General features: G+C 37.7%; 2 protein-coding genes across 2 annotated transcripts; both read left to right on the top strand.

Annotated features, from left to right (window-relative positions):
* The first annotated feature begins 128 nt into the window (after nucleotides 1-128).
* On the top strand, nucleotides 129-4,973 carry serpine2 (serpin peptidase inhibitor, clade E (nexin, plasminogen activator inhibitor type 1), member 2). Its single transcript, XM_088380946.1, has 9 exons — nucleotides 129-358; nucleotides 1,727-2,000; nucleotides 2,078-2,296; nucleotides 2,373-2,570; nucleotides 3,212-3,410; nucleotides 3,489-3,586; nucleotides 4,017-4,103; nucleotides 4,194-4,277; nucleotides 4,474-4,973. Exons 2-9 carry the CDS (start codon nucleotides 1,733-1,735, stop codon nucleotides 4,509-4,511), a joined length of 1,191 nt encoding a protein of 396 aa, XP_088237072.1. The 5' UTR covers nucleotides 129-358; nucleotides 1,727-1,732; the 3' UTR covers nucleotides 4,512-4,973.
* A 772-nt stretch (nucleotides 4,974-5,745) lies between these two features.
* wdfy1 (WD repeat and FYVE domain containing 1) lies at nucleotides 5,746-16,716 on the top strand. Its single transcript, XM_088380648.1, has 12 exons — nucleotides 5,746-6,019; nucleotides 8,471-8,538; nucleotides 8,646-8,719; nucleotides 8,891-8,945; nucleotides 9,553-9,703; nucleotides 9,776-9,888; nucleotides 11,378-11,504; nucleotides 12,188-12,293; nucleotides 12,706-12,807; nucleotides 12,893-13,023; nucleotides 13,153-13,261; nucleotides 13,661-16,716. The coding sequence occupies exons 1-12, from the start codon at nucleotides 5,883-5,885 to the stop codon at nucleotides 13,718-13,720; spliced, it is 1,233 nt and encodes a 410-aa protein (XP_088236774.1). The 5' UTR covers nucleotides 5,746-5,882; the 3' UTR covers nucleotides 13,721-16,716.
* The last annotated feature ends 45 nt before the right edge of the window (nucleotides 16,717-16,761 follow it).

The following is a 16,761-nucleotide window of genomic DNA, read 5'->3' as shown; positions in this document are numbered from 1 at the left end:
TGGATTTTTTTTCATCACAAACAGCAGAAGCCGTTTAACTGTCTTGTATACGTCACAAATGTTTCTTTGATAATTAAAAGGTTCATTGAATTCTTTTATTTTGAATGATTAACGGATGTTGTCGTTGCGACATTTAATGTTTGGTTTGGAGGAGGAGTTGAGTACCTTTCCGTTAAAGTAGTATTAAAACGGCTTTGTTCATTTCCCACTCGCGTTTTCTTTGAACGATTAGCATTTTAGATTTACTTCTCACACGTCTGTAATATTTTGTTCGAACGGCCGTGAGACTTGAGATTTTGGTTGGAGAAAGTTCTAGTTTCACCTGTGGGGCAAGAGGAGCACGCGTCTTCGCGTCATAGTAAGTTAACGTCGTTTAATTCTACCACGTTACACTCGGCTAAACTCCGTTTAGTCATTCTGAAGCATTCACTCTCAATTGCGCTTAAGACAAGTTAGGTAAATTGTCACAAACAAAACTGCTGCGTAGAACTGTTTAATCGCTTCAATTCTGTTGCGATTGTAAAAATACATTATGTGAAGTCGTTTGGTCAAAAGGCTTGTTTTCTTGATGGTACCACCTAACGTTATGAATAATACCTTAAAGTAGAACAAAAATCATTACAGATAGTAAAAAAAGAGAAGCTTGAACTTGAAAACAGTGGTGCAACTAAATGTCATGTAGTGTGATTAAGAGTTACGTATTTTCAATCACAGGTAAATGCCATCCATCTGAAATACTTTGTATGTTATACCGTCATCTATTTTAATGGATCTTTATATAATATACTGTATGAAATAAAAATCAACCATGGCATTTCACGTTGGTACTTATCAGGTTAACTCTTTTTAATATAATTTAGCCGATACCACTATAAAGTACGGAAGAGGATTGACTTTTTTCCTCAGAATTCTGACTTTAAAGTGCTTTAAGCATGTCAATGGTGACCCAGCATTGAGGTCAAATGATCTTGTTAGGAGAAAAGGAAGAGATTTTTACATCCCCACAACAAATACTTATCAGGAAACGCACACTAAAAATACTGCTGTGTTCAATTTGGTACACCCCCTATTGCTACCTTATAATGTTGCACAGCAACTTCAACACAACACCACCCCAAAAGCAGATTCAATTGTAAATTTAATACAGGAAAAAACTTATGATATAATCATCACTGGGCGCCAACCATCCACAGCAAAGTCTAGCGGTGCACCAAAAACCGCTTTAAAATCTTTTTTTTATTTTTTTTTTATTTAAAGGGACCCTGACATGAGCTTTGAAGCAAATCATCCTATGGATGCCTTGATACTTTATCAAAACACTGACTTATTCACTAAAAATCTGCCTTGTTGGCAAATTACAGGCTCCCCCAGGTCGACTATTAGCCTAACATTGAACGAGCAGATTTTTTGCTGCGTGTGGCCAAGGCTCTTCTGTGCCACGTGCTTTCACATCATCAACTGAAGAAAAACACATTCTTTTGAGTCAATAGGTGTTCACCAAATGCTACCTTAATGTGCAAAATATTAATATAATAAGTATAGTGCCTCTACCTGGCTGCAGCATTGGATTAAAGCATATATTAGATAATCATAAAAGAAAATGGTTTGGTTGCTGTGCTTATCATATGCTCTTCAAAAATAAAAAACATAAGTCCACTTTTTATCTCCCAAATCAATTTTCAAAGTCTTTATGCCTCATAACAAATATGTATGTGTTTTTGTCAAGGTCAAAATGAAGTCCCTTACATTGCCGGTTGCCTTTGCACTGGTCATCCTGTTCTGCCATACAAGTGAGTTGTCCCAAGCACCTTCATACGGAGAACGTGGATCGGAACTTGGTATTCAGGTGTTTCAGCAAGTGGTCCACTCCAAGCCCCTGGAGAATGTGGTCCTTTCACCTCACGGAGTGGCCTCTGTTCTTGGCATGCTATTACCGGGGGGTCATGGACAAACCCGCAAACAAATCCTCAATGTGCTGCAATACAAGAAAAGTGTTAAAGGTCTGTAAGAATTTCTACACAAAGTTGTGAGAAAGGCTTGTAATTTGTGTTCAGCAAACATTTTTTGATTTGCACAGGACCTCACAGATTGTTGAAGAGACTGCATAAGAACTTGACCACCAAGGATGCTGTTCTCATTGCCAACGGCATTTTCAGCCAAAAGGGCTTCCCCATGCTGAAGAGCTTTGTCGACACCAACAAAGCAAACTTCCAGGCTGAGAGCAGGAGCATAGACTACGGTCATCCTCAAAGGGCAGCAGATAAGATCAATGCCTGGGTCAGCAACAAAACCAAAGGTGGGTCAATGTGAAATATAATATCATGTCGACCAGTAATTATGAAATTCATTTCTAATGCTCCTGTTACATCCAGGTCACATCACAAGCCTGATCAAACCAGATATGCTGGACTCTGCCTTGACCCGCTTGGTCATTGTTAACGCCATCTACTTCAAAGCCTTATGGAAGTACCGCTTCCAGCCTGAAAACACCAAGATGAGACCCTTCACTGGGGCTGATGGCAAAGTATTTAAAGTTCCTATGATGTCCCAGCAATCAGTCTTCAAAACAGGTAAGTTGTGGTGATACGTATCAGATTTTTTTGTAACACGACTGCAGTCTGAACGGCCAGGTCGCATTCATATGCCACATTTCACCAAAATACTTTTTCTACTTCCTCCCAATTAGCTTCTCTCGATATAGTCCGTGTCCCCTACACATCGTAACATTTACTTCTGCAAACATTACGTCCAATTGTCGTTTTGGTACCTTAACAGGGTGCAAACACATATTAGATGTGTTATAATTCCACTTGATTTGGATGCACCCTCAAATTTAACCTCAGAGTCTGATCTTGATCGCTTCATTTCAAATCAGTTTTGGTATTGTATAGAGCTCTAAAGCTGAAAATTGTCAGCGTCTAGTTTTTTTTTTTTTTTTCCATAACAATACAATATTGTATCTTGATCAGAAAATGGTAATTTGGGACATGACTGTTGAATTGAATGGATCAATAAGAATGCTGAGTTTATTGGTTGAGTAAATTATTATTTTTATAACTGTTATATTATTTTAATTTTATGAGGTTAGTGTAGCTTCAGTTGTAGATGCACATTTATATTTTTCGATATTATGCTGCTATTTTTCACTTTGCTGTTAAATAAATACCTTGATAGAGAAGTAAATGGTAATAAATGTTCTTTCATTCATCAGGCATAGCCAGCACTCCTCAGCAGGTGAATTATAGGGTTATCGAGCTGCCCTATCACGGCAACATGACCAGCATGCTCATCGTTCTACCCACTGAGGAGGATGTGCATCTATCCCAAATCATCCCACACATTAACATTGTTACTGTGCAGAGTTGGGGAAAACTGATGCACATGAGCAAAGTGCACTTACTCATCCCCAAGTAAAATACATTACACTTGATAAGCCACAGTTACAGCTTGGATAGATGAAAATGGCAAATGTTTGTGTATGTCTCTAGGTTTTCGGCGGATGTTGAGGTAGACTTGAAGGCCCCCTTGTCGGTGCTGGGCATTACAGACATGTTCCGTCAAGACAAAGCTGACTTCAGGCACCTGAGTGAGTGAAAGTTCTGTCAATCCCATTCCTCAGATGACATGTTATTTTTATATCCAGCAAATTTAGTTAGACATGAGCGAGGTTTGAAAATATGAAGAAAATGTTGGCTGTTTACTGCTGTGGGCTTGTCAGGCCAATGTAATATGTCAGTAAAGTGTGAAAGTCAAGCAAGTCACTTCCCCTTTCCAGTAATTGAGGAAGCTTGAGTGCACTATTGCCGCCTTGTGCTGCAAAATATTAAGACAGGACATGAATATTCTTTTCATTTCAAACCTGCACAATAACCTTTTCTATCCAAATCTTCACCAGAAATGTACACAGTAAATTTTGCAGAGCACAGTACAGTCTTTAGATTTGTCTTTTTGTATACCTGTGTGCATCTGGAATTAAAGATCGGTCCGTCCGTCCGTCTGTCTGTGTGCTGCCTCAGGTTCGGAGCCTGTATATGTCTCTAAGGCCCTCCAGAAAGTCAAAATTGTGGTGAATGAAGATGGAACAAAAGCATCAGCTGCCACCAGTAAGTGTTTTGCTGAAAGTGCTGTGTATTTATTTGGTCACTATTCTCTTATGAATTGTGGTTTTTAATGCTGTTTTCTCTTTTATTCAGCTGCAATTTTGATGGCTCGGTCCTCTCCTCCTTGGGTTTCAGTGGACAGACCTTTCCTGTTTCTTATCCGCCATAACCCATCTGGTACAGAACTTTTCCTCATCTTCATATGTCTTAATCCTCCTATAAGTTACATTGCATTAAAAATGCTCATTCGTACAAGGAAGATCCATTATATGACTTGTAGATAAACACATCATTCATATTACTGCCGTTGTCACGGTTCCTCTTGAAAATATTGCATGTCATGTTGATCTATCCCCCCCCACTTTGTCCACAGGTACTCTCCTCTTTATGGGCCAAATTAACCAGCCTTGAATCCAGTGCTCTATGTGCACCCCCATCTAGTGGTATTTTGGAGAAACACGACTTGCTTGCATGCACACAGACAAGCATACACACTTGAGCTGTAGATATTTGTTTTATTGCCTTTTGTTAGTCATTTTCAGAAATGCATGATCTGCCTTAACTTTCTTTTCTGGCTTTTTATTGTATTTTTTTAACATATAAATTGTTTTTTTTTTAATGGACTTTGAATGTCATTTGTGTATTTTATTAACTGTGGGGTTGCATAAAATGTTGACTAATCGTTTCTATTTTATTATTTTTGTCCATTTCAATAGATATGACTCCAGTCCTTGTTAAGTTATGGAGTTGCATGTCCAAACTTGAGGTCTTGCATACAGTGTTTTAATGTTCAAACTTACTTTTTTGAAAAATGTTTCTGTTGTAATTCTTCATTTGGGAGCAATAAACACTCATTTATAAACTCTGCTAAAAGAGATTGTCTTGGTGAGAACTTGGTAGATCTGATTTTTAAGTTTGACCTATATTTGGCACTTGGATAAGGTATGACCCATCCTTTTAAATTTGATAGATCTCATATGATCTTTTTTTTTTTTGTTAATTGGTATTGTAAATATCTGGATCACCTTTTGTTTTTGTAGTTTATTTTGCCTATGGCCACAGCAATATAGTATGAACTTGTGCAGCAAATATTGGAATCACATTTGTCCAAATGAAAACTAATCAGCAGTACAACCAAAAGGTTTCTATAGCAGCTTCATCAGAATCGAGTCATTCCTTTTTGAAGAAGTTCCGAATCATAAATCGTTTCAAGCATTTCATTCAGTGGACAAGCTCTCATGAAACTTTCATCTTAATTGCTATATATGGTGGCCTTTTCTGAGTGAAAATACTAAACTTTAGACAAAATAGGAACAAAATGTTTAATCAAACATGCACAAGACAGTCAAATGTGACTGAACCAATAAGGTACACTATGAATATTACCCAAAAAAAAATACATAAACGTAAAATACGTAAAAGAAGAATAATAAAAACAATGTCTGGTTGATTTTCGAAATTAATACAATTTCCCCTGCTATAAAAGACTGTTCGAAAAACAGACAAATAATCATTACATGTGGCCCATGGAAAACGAAACGTGTGTGAGTGTGTGAGGGGGGAATCTCAGAGAAGAAAAAAAAGGAAAATACACAATAGTAGTTAAGTCGACTTGTACAAATCATTATTTGGAGCGATCGTCACGCGGTATGGTTTGCTGGGCGCATGCCTTGCAGTCATTACGGTAATGTGAACAGCGTCTCTGTGTGTCAGCTGATCCTCCTGGACTGGGCGAGGAAGAGAATTAGCAGCAGGAAAACATTGTTGCTGGCTAGTTAAACCATGGCTGCGGAGATCCATTCAAGGCCTCAGAGCGCCAGACCAGTTCTTCTGAACAAAATCGAGGGACACGCAGACGCTGTCACGGTTGCCGTTTTAATCCCCAAGGAGGATGGAGTGATCACTGTCAGCGAAGACAGGTGAGTTTTCCACCCTAGCTAGCTTATGTTAGCTTTATTGAAGTAGCCTGCGGGTTTGCTCTATTTTGTGGCGACTAGTTAGATCCTGCAAAAGTGGTCAAACTAATGTTCAAGGCAACTAAAGCAGACCGATAAAACTAACATTTTAGCGTGGGTAAGTTCGTTAAACGAATCTATCTGAATACAACTCAACATTAAAGATTTACTTTGTGAAAGATAGGACGCTTATAAAATTATTATTAGGCGCTGATCTTTAATTGTGTTCGTATATTTGTTGTCGCTTTATGAATGTTCGACTTTGACATTGAACAGCTAACTGTAGCAGTAAACAAACCCGGTTTCTGTAGCAGTAAACAAGTCCGGTTTTCTCTCCATGTGTTGCCATTTAATCCCTAAAATCGATGCTAGTATGTTTCAAATGTTTTGATACAATTGTGTACGTGTGTGTGCGCGGCTCTACAAGCACTCTTGTTTGCTGGTCACTCTTAAAGGAACGGCCACGAGCTGTGTCCCGTGAAAATCACATTTGGGTTAGCATAGATAATGCCTTTGATAATTAGTTATGCAACTATGCAATATAATAGCTGCTTGCAATATGATCTACAGCTGCTTATCTCATTCAGTGAAATAGCCACATTTTAAAATAGCTAGCAAACTAGTTTGCAAGTGTAGGAGAAGCATCATTTAACGTAAATGGGAAGTGGTGCATTTTGCATCACACTTGCTAATTCTGCAGGGACGATGAAGGCATTGACCTCTATAAGAAAACTGTTTCATCAGTTTTGAATGTACCTTATTTGACTAGAAATGAAACTCAATTCTGGAAAGTCCAACATTTACTCATTTTCGTTTGGACGCTTTTTCTTGTATGACTCTAAATCAGTCTATCAGCAATTTATATATTTTTCTCCTGTCTTCTTAAAGTTGTTCTACAATGAGTTGACGTACGGAGAAACTTTGGATGCAGTGTCATAGACACAACAGTGGTTGTCAAATTGTAAAAGTAGCACATAAAAATGTTCCTCTCCAAGAAGCAACATAATTACAATGGTAAAATTTGTCCAGCACAATATCACCAAAAACGATGCAGAATAATATTGCGAACCACTGTAACGCTATGTACAATTTGAACATGAATACTGCGCTTAAAGATAAGGATTTTTATTTTGCCTAATTGAATGTTTTAAAAGCAAGTTATGTTTTAAAAGCAAGTTAAATGCAACTTTATTATACTTTTGTTAACTTATGAACTGTGCTTAACAAATACTATACTGTGCTATATTGGAATAGAAAAAACTGCAATCCACACTTGTCCATGTTTATGAACAATGTTCAAAAATCTAAATTGGAGCTTTTGACCATCAATTTGCTCCTTTTCTAATGTAATATCCCTATAGAACAATTTTAAAAAAAAAAAAAAGGAAGGTACATTTTTTTTTTCTAATTACCATAGGGCCAACATTACCCGTACATGCTCAAATGCTAACATAACAGGCCAATAATTTTGGGTTATAAGTTTCTCCTCTACCATCAACAAGCCTCCGACATAATTGCGGCTGGAAATTTGACCACTCATTGCAGATGCTGCACAAATCTTCTCTAGCTTTGAGGTTCAGCTTTGGAAAAAACAATTTAAAAAGCAGTTTTGATATGTCTTTGGCATCACTGTCCTGTTGGAAAATCCACTTGCGTCAAGGTTTCAGCAGCCTTCATGTTGATTTGGTGACAGTCTTCCCCACTGGTGGCCTGAGAATGTATTGTTACTACCACCATTCTTGACAATTAAATTAGTACAGTAATCTTAGGTTTAAAAGCTTCATTTCCATTCTCCTAAACATACTTATTTGTCACTGTGGCTAAATAGCAATCATTGTCTTGTTCGATCATAAAATTGTAGCCCAGAAGGTATTTGGATTGCCTTTGTGAGCAGCTGCACATTTCAGTCAAGCTTGACCGTGTCGATTTAGAAACTTTTTTTTCTTGGTTGGCACACTCTCAGTCCATGGTCATTGATTTCTGTCACCACAAAGTATGCTTTCAGCTCTTTAGTGACACCCCAGTTGGGATTTACTGTAAAAGTAAACATACAACAAAAATAATTACACTCCTTTTAATATTTAAATACAACAGATGTTTTCTTTTAGAAATATTGCTACTGCTATCCCTAAAGTCACTGTAAAATCCCATTGACATGCTAACAAATAATTAGCATTGACCTCTGGGAGTGGTGCGTTTAAATAATGAATATCCACACACAAATATATCTTTCACTTTGTCACGATTTTATTGGCAGTGTATTTTTTCAAGTTATAATTTCAGACTCAAAGATTTAAAGAGTTCCAACACATCAAAACACAAAAAGCCAAAAACGTTTTTTATGCATAGATCATAAAACAAAGGGACCCTTAATGGTTTGTTTTCTTAAAGTTTTATCCTTCTTTTCATTTCCAGAACCATTCGTGTTTGGCTAAAGAGAGACAGTGGTCAGTACTGGCCAAGTATATATCACACAGTCTCCTGTAAGTAAGATTTTGAAAATGTCCATCCATTCTCCAGTATATAAAAAAACATAGCACAATACACAATGTGCTAATGGTGATGATTTCCTTATCTTTCCATGTTTCAGCTCCCTGCTCATGTATGTCATATCACCATGACAGCAGACGCATCTTCATTGGGCAGGACAATGGAGCGGTTGTGGTGAGTGGAACATCCTCAAAACAAATGGCCTTGTTCTCATTTCAGGGCCAAGCTTTGTCTTTTGGTTTTTCTTTCCATTATTAAAAAGAGGCTTATTTAAATAGCGCTCCTCCTATTGCCTTTGAGGGTGGGTTCGTTATTTGACTTGAAACTTGTTTTTTTGCCCTTAAGGAGTTTCTCATCTCTGAAGATTTCAACAAGATGAACCATGTAAAAACATATCCAGGTAAGCTGTTTTGGTAATGAAGCACTTCAATGCGATCAATCAGGGGAGACCGAATATCATTGCTGGCCAAAATGTTGTCTTTGTGTCTATACATTTATTTTAGTGTGAGAAGAGGTTGTCGCCGTAGTGGTGGGAAAATGACGCTTCATGAACCAGTTGTTGTATTCTTTGGCTCCTCTAGATGGCAATGTTGGTTTAAAGTGGTTTTAAGAAATGGCAAGGAGGCGGGCTTTCAGCTCTTTGGTGAACAGAGTGCCATCTAGAGGTCTAAGTAAACACAACAACGGGTTCAAGAATCATCTTGAAGCTTCATTTGCCCATCATTAGTTGTCGGTGGTTCTCTAATAATGTTTATGTGTGTATTATAAGATTACTCTTTGTGGTGGAGTAAATAAAGCTGAACAATACAATCAAACATTTTTAAAAGGACAAAGTATTCTACAGTTGTCTCAGATCCCTCAACAGGTGAGCCGTTTCCAGACAGGTGCTTATCTTTATTTGCAGATTGCTACACTAAGTGCCATAATTTAACATAATAAAAATATAAAAATGAACACAATGTCAATTTACAAATGTAGACAAATGTTCGTGCGTGTGTGTTTTGCAGCTCATCAGAACCGCGTTTCAGACATGGTGTTTACCCTGGAAAGCGAGTGGGTAGTGAGCACTGGCCATGACAAGAGTGTTAGCTGGATGTGCACCCAGAGTGGAAGCATGCTGGGCAGACACTATTTCACTTCCTGGGCTTCCTGTCTACAGTATCCCTTATTCATTGTTTTAATACAACAACCATTTCTTTGAATACTTTGAAAGCTTAACGCCCTACTCAGATATGATCATGAGACTCAACATGCCTTTGTTGGCGATTACTCAGGGCAGATTACACTGTTGAAGCTGGAGAAGCAGACATACTCCGTTATCACTACACTGAAGGGCCATGAAGGTATGCCACACAAAAAAAGCACACTTAATGTATATTTACGTACTGAAAGTGTATACTACACTCCCGTTCAAAAGTTTGGGGTCACCCAGGCAATTTAGGGTGTATTCAGACCAGAAAAGTCCTTTAATCCGCTTGTTTGGTCCGGACCAAAAGCGGACTTAATTTATTTTCGTTTGGTGCTGTTCCTATTCAGACTGTACATTTTGCAAGCGAATTATTAAATACACCCACGCCTGTGACGATCTGTGCTCCCATTGGACAGCAATGATCAGAGTGGCACACAGTATTTGAAAATTTATTTTGTAATACTGTACACTTTATTGGAAAATAATGTTATCTGATCATTTCATTGATTGATGGAATGATCGATGGAATAATCAATTCTAGAAAATATTCATCATTTACAGTCCCATCATCAATGACATTTTCATTTTCATCAACTTGTTAACTGTTCAAATGAGCCTTGTGGCTTTTTTGGGAAACTCACTTGAAATCACATGAACATAAGGTATTTCCGTAGTCTCAAGTGTTACTGGTATGGCCGTCTTTTAACGCATGTGTAATTGTGTAAAACCCAAAAATTGTGTTTAACCACGGCTGTATTTTTTTTTACAGTTATGCAGTTAGGCATCTAATTACACAAGCTAACAGTTTGCTCATGAAACATTCATGTTGACAAATATTTAAACATGGCAGTAAAAAAGCCTCACAATTCAAATGCATTCTGTTTTTGTTTTAATGTCCTAATCAAAAGTCCAGGGTATGATGCTGTGTTCACTCGAGTACAAGCTCTATTTTTGTATAAATATTTAATGAGTTAAATGATTAATCCAGTCATGAAACTCCAGCAGAAAAGGTCTAATTTTATTTGTTCTCACCATTAAGTTTAATTGACTACTGTTCTGAAAATTTCAAGTCATATATTTTTGATGAAGTTAAACATATGAGAGAATAACGGCTACCCTTCCTTTACTTATGCTCATAAAATTACAACTTCATTCTTTTGCGGGAGTATAAAAGTCTCCTGGCACCCTGCAATATTTTATTTTAAGACTTGTAAATAATTGATGTATTCAAAACTATTTCTGTTTGTAGAAAATGAACAAATAGTTCAAGCATTTGTATTCCCTGTGGACAGCACAAGTTATTTTTATTTATTTTTATTTTTTTTGCTACTTGAGCTGTAGTTGCGTTTTATGCCAGCAGATGACAGTCTTAAACCAAAATGCTCAAAACCAAAATGTTTATTGTACTGTAACTTATAACATATGTGATATAAATAACGGTAAATTTATACTTGATAAATAAAAAAATCTGGACAAATTAAGTAAAATTGGATCATTTTCTGTAGCACCCTGATGATCTCATGGAACATTTGGATGTTCTGGTTGGTAATTACTGGCAAAAAGGCTCGTAAATGTACACTAGGTGGCGCCAAGAAACCAACTGTTGCTTAAAAAAGCTACCTCCTCCCTCTTGCTTTTTTCAGGCAGCGTAGCAACCTTGTGGTGGGACCCCGTCCAGAGACTGCTGTTCTCAGGTGCCTCTGACCACAGTGTCATCATGTGGGACATAGGAGGACGCAAAGGACGAACCTTATTGTTACAGGGACACCAGTAAGTTCAACAGCCTCGCGTTTATGTGATTGAAATGTTTTGAAAAGTTAACGAGTAAATGTGCTGAAAATGAAAATGTCTTAGTTGTCAATGGCAGTGTCTGCCTGCATAAGACTCTTATCACACAAAGGTCTCAACCATGTCAATTGTAGCTGATCATTGAATCTTCATCCCCATTTCTTTCCAGATTTTAGCATTGTCAAGCCCCATTTATTTGCCTTTAGTTTAAACATATAATTGTTTTGAAATGTTAGCTACACATATACGTAGATGGCTGCGGCGTTTGTTCGTAAGTCGAAAATTGGTTCGTAAGTAGATGCAAAAAAATCCCGAGGCTCCGGTTCATATCTTGAAAAGTTCGTAAGTATAGGCATTCGTAAGTAGAGATACCACTGTAACTGTGAATGCATAACAAAACTTAATGCACATCCTCAAAGGTTATTGCAATACTTTGGTAAACATGCATTTTGTAGGTAGCGGCTAAATAAAGCAAGCTAATGTATGCACCACATAATAAGTTGTCTGGTTCATAACACCATGTCTTCAAAAGATTCAGAGCAATTTTGAGCACACCAAAGTTTGCACAAGTGATTGTGCAATAGTTCATGAATGTTTGCACTTGTGACAGTGAAATGTTACATTACCATAAAAACTGTGATGGAAATCTATTCTTCAACTCTCAGTGAGCGTGTCCAGGCACTACGCTATCTCCAGTTCACCAGGCAGTTGGTGTCATGCTCAGCTGATGGTGGCATCGCAGTGTGGAACATGGATACAACCAGAGAAGAGGTTAGCATCAATAATATATTTATGCCGAAAGTTATGTGACTAATCAATGCCTCCTTTGAAGAGCAGCTTTCTAATTATAAGGAGCATTTTTTGCATGCTATTCTTGTGGACATGAAGCACGGGTTTAATTAAACGATAAAAATGCGACGATATCACAGGGGAGTTGTAGGGCTGCAGCTGTTGAATATTTTATTCATGTACACTGCTAAAAATCCGATACAATATTTGGATAAAAAAAAAAATTCCAGCATCAAGAACAATGATGAATGCAAAAGACCAAAAAAATCACTTCACTGAAAATAAGCCACAAATTCATCGGTAGTCATAATTAACAGAAGCCCAGGTTTCACGCTTCTTCCATACAATAACATGAATCTTGCGTTCTGTTACCTTGTTTCTTCTGTATCTTCAGGCACCTCAGTGGTTGGAAAGTGACTCATGCCAGAAGTGTGAGCAGCCTTTCTTCTGGAATGTCAAGCAGATGTGGGACACTAAAACCTTGGGGCTCAGACAGGTACCAACCATCGTTGTGCACATATTGCTTTGTTCTCGTCATGTGTCATTAGTATGAATGTGAATGTGTGTTTTCTGTGTCCTAGCACCATTGCAGGAAGTGCGGCAAAGCTGTGTGTGGTCGATGCAGTTCTAAACGCTCCACGTTCCCAATTATGGGCTTTGAATTTCCAGTACGGGTGTGTGACACCTGTTTTGACTCGATCAAGGAAGAAGAGTGAGTCAATTGTTGTGCACATGTTTTTAACGTATTTTTCACTTAAAGTTGGTGTTTTTGTTTTTTATGAGACAAACTAACTAGAGACAAACCTGATGAGTTGTGCATTTCTTTGTGTGTGTGTTATAGCCGAACACCATTGGCCACATTCCATGAGGGGAAACACAACATAGCCCACATGGACATGGACCCATCCAGAGGCCTGATGGTCACTTGTGGAAATGACCGCATTGTCAAGGTTGAAAATGTTTTGTTTTTTTACTGTGTATGATTGATAGTGCTTAAAACGAAGGTCTTTTGTGACTAAATTAATCTGGAACTGTGCTCTATTTTCGTGATACATTAAATGAGTATAAACAGTTCTTGGCATCTTTGCAAGGTGTATTAGACTGTATGGAAGGCATATGCATTGAGGAATTGTGGAATCTAAAGCAGGTGTTCGCAAACTTTTGATTTAAAACTAAAATGGAGACACCAAAGCCTCCACATAATAAGTGTGAATGAAAGACCCTGAGGTTAAACACACTTTGTGTTGATGATGATTACGTTTAAGTGCTGTAATGATGTCACAACAAAAGAGTCACATCTTCATACTAGCTGAAGTTCTTGACTTGTCATCGGGTGTTTGTCTCTACAGATCTGGGATATGACGCAGGTGGTTGGCTGTAGCTTAGCAACAGGCTTCTCCACACGCTGATTGGTCCAGTCCACTCCTCTGGTGTCATGGAAACCCCTTTGTACAGCGCATCATCGCCATCATGCCTGAACCCTGCAGCTTCTGGGGGATGTGCACATGTGTGCGTGTGTGAGCGAATGTCAGTAGTGTAGGTCTACGTGCCCCCCCCTTTTTTTTTTTTTTTTTTGCTTGATCCTTTGATCTATGTCACTACTTTAGTTCAACATGTATATGAATGTATGTGACCCCACACAGAGCACTAAGCACAATTGTGTGTGTATGTAAACGTGTGCATGCGCCCTAATGGGAAGAGTGTTATTAGTGTTTACGTTTAAGATTTCTGTTCCTTTTGACAAATGTTGACAATGGTCAGTTTTTTTTTTTATCCTTGTACTGTAATCTTAGGATTCACAAATTCCTGACCTGCCACACCTGTAAAAACACACACATGCTTCCGCTGCATATTTTTTGCAGTACACTAACTGTGTCATACTCAGTAACATGTATAACCACTACATCTGTACGAATCCTGCTTCATGTTTAAAAGGAAAACAATTAATTGGAATTACTTTCTGACCCCAGTTATCAGTACACCACCACCCCCCCTAAAAAAAAAAAGCTTTGTTCTGTCTTTTTCACCAGAAGGCCTTAAATCACTCTCAGGAGGTTTTACATCAGTGAGTTGTCACTGGGTCGGGCGCTTCATTTCACATGTCACTCTGTGCAATTCAGCCCCAAATCATTTTTTGTGTTTACTTGTGTACATTTTCAAATTGTGTACGCCATGATGCAGCTGCTGTGATGCTGACACGCCCTCCCTTGTGTTGATTCTAAGTGAGGCAAGCAAAACTAGTGTTGCTATAGCAGCAGATCATCTTTGCAAAGTCTAACACTGATTAGTAGCGGCGTCAACAATGCTGTTGCCGAGATGGAGCAATAGACTGTTAAACTCAAGGGTTGAGTAGACAAATTGCACTGTTTGTAGATTGATTTACCACATGGTGTGACACTGATGGCCAAAACTCAAATCACTTCTGAGACTTGCTAATAAGATAAATTAATCTAGCTCAATTGGATTTTCACCACAAAGGCAATTAGTTAATCGACACAAAAATTTGTGGAGCACAAAATGCTGCATTTAACTTAGTTCCCGGCTGTATTAGGGCTGTCGATTATCTTTTTTTTTTTTTTTTTCTTTCCTTCAAATTATTTAAAGATTAGAGGACATGTGTTCAAAGCCTTTTCTAGTGGCTTTTACATTTCAGTACCTGTGATTGTCCCCATGCACTCTCGTAATGAACTTCTGGATGTCTCCTCTTTTGGTTTCTTAGTTTTTCTTGTTCATCCCTCCTTACTCCAAACACGTATTAACAAGGATTCCACTTGGGAGGAAACTCATACCTACACAGAGTGAAAGAATAGTTGGGTTTGTAGCGATCCTATAAATGGCGGCTGATTTATGCTTATGTTGGATACCTGCCTTATTTGGTTCTGAAAAAGTGAACACCATATATTCCTGATCACATTCCAATTTTTGATGTGTATGATTATATTTGTAGTAAAGTATTTATTACCTGTGTAAAATGTTTAGTTATGTTTTTTTCCTTAATATATGATTACAAACTTTATAACAGTATATGGCTGAAATAATCTGCAGTTTCAACCATGCATGAAGTCAGAAGCTTAGCTTGGTGGAAAACGCTCAGCCTTTCACTCTACAAAATGCTAAGATAAAGGAATGAAATGGAAACCTAGTCATGTATTAGTTGTTGGGGTAAAAAATAAAAAATACCGGACATTGAAGACTTAAAGACTTAACCACTGTAAACACGGGAAAAATGGTACTAAATGAAATTTACTGTATTCAATGCATTATACCACTTTCTGGATTTGTATTTGATTAATTTTGATTACCACTTTTTGTTATTAGATGTTGACTGCCCTTTCTTTAAGCTTTCAGAATCCATTTTCAAAGGAGACATATGCACTCTGCAATCTATCGGTGAAATCTATACTCAATTTTGGGGAGCTTTCTGTTATATTAAATGCAAAGTGCAGCTTTCCTCACCATGCTGACCGGGGGCCGCCACAGTGAAGCGAGAGCAGCTCGTTATAGATATTGTTAATATAGTGAAGTTGACAAAATATATTATTGTTAAATATAGCAACTCCTAAACCCTTTGAGTGACTGTTTTTGAAAAAGACCAGACTGCAAATTGAATAACGCAAAGCCCCCACCAGCTCATCAGATATGATGTTGTTTCACTGTTTTTCAATGAGTGTTCAGATTCAAGCTGCGGACACCATACCAAACACAAATGCTATTCATTCCTACCAACCAACTCCTGTTGCAGTGTTACTGCTTGGGAGGAGGAAAAAAGGAACTGTGACTAATTTAGCATGTCTAATATTAAAAAATAGAATCAGACCTTAAAATAGCAACAAAAATATTTTTGTCATCCACTCTGCTATTGTTTTTACTCCAAGGAATTGATGCTAGTATTACAAATTTGCAGGCTTATAAGGTTCAGTCCAATGAAAAACGTGAAATGTTTCTTTAAAAATCTGCAACACCCACAGGGTAACCGGGGATGCTGATCAATAGTCAAAGCTATTTCCATCATGTGCTAATAATGTGTCTTGCATTCAGAGCATTTCATGCTTTGAGGGCTCATCAGTGGCGGCCTTTCACATCCAGTTTTTGTCCACTTCCTAATAGTTATTTGCTTCCATGACACCTAATGGAACACTTAGTATATTTGAAGTGCTTCATGTTTCGTTTTGGTCATGAAACCCAAGAAAGGTTTTATAAGTGGTAACTGTAACCAGATGAGTCATCTCATATGATTACCCTACAAACCCTTTTTATGGATTTCTGTGTAATTTCACATTTTATGTTTGCAGTCTGCTTGTAAAAAAATGTTAAAAATGCAACAAGAAGCTCATTTCTAACTAATGTTGTTTCAGTGACAATGGATTATTGCTTGATAATAAATTGCAAATTACAATATGATTAATCATTTTTTCTTTTGCTGAGTAATTTTGTGAATAAGAAATCACTT

Source organism: Syngnathus floridae, chromosome 7 (genome assembly GCF_059516105.1).
Source record: "Syngnathus floridae isolate MCC-2025c chromosome 7, RoL_Sflo_1.0, whole genome shotgun sequence".
Taxonomy (NCBI): domain Eukaryota; kingdom Metazoa; phylum Chordata; class Actinopteri; order Syngnathiformes; family Syngnathidae; genus Syngnathus; species Syngnathus floridae.
This window is presented reverse-complemented; position numbering and strand designations above follow the sequence as displayed.

Bases quoted from the DNA above. Each gene is read 5' to 3' on its own strand.
- serpine2 (XM_088380946.1), top strand. From the start codon at position 1,733: ATGAAGTCCCTTACATTGCCGGTTGCCTTTGCACTGGTCATCCTGTTC. The intron at 2,001-2,077 runs GTCTGTAAGAAT...TGATTTGCACAG, and splicing joins ATACAAGAAAAGTGTTAAAG to GACCTCACAGATTGTTGAAG. The intron at 4,104-4,193 runs GTAAGTGTTTTG...TCTTTTATTCAG, and splicing joins AAAAGCATCAGCTGCCACCA to CTGCAATTTTGATGGCTCGG.
- wdfy1 (XM_088380648.1), top strand. From the start codon at position 5,883: ATGGCTGCGGAGATCCATTCAAGGCCTCAGAGCGCCAGACCAGTTCTT. The intron at 6,020-8,470 runs GTGAGTTTTCCA...TTTCATTTCCAG, and splicing joins ATCACTGTCAGCGAAGACAG to AACCATTCGTGTTTGGCTAA. The intron at 13,262-13,660 runs GTTGAAAATGTT...TTGTCTCTACAG, and splicing joins GAAATGACCGCATTGTCAAG to ATCTGGGATATGACGCAGGT.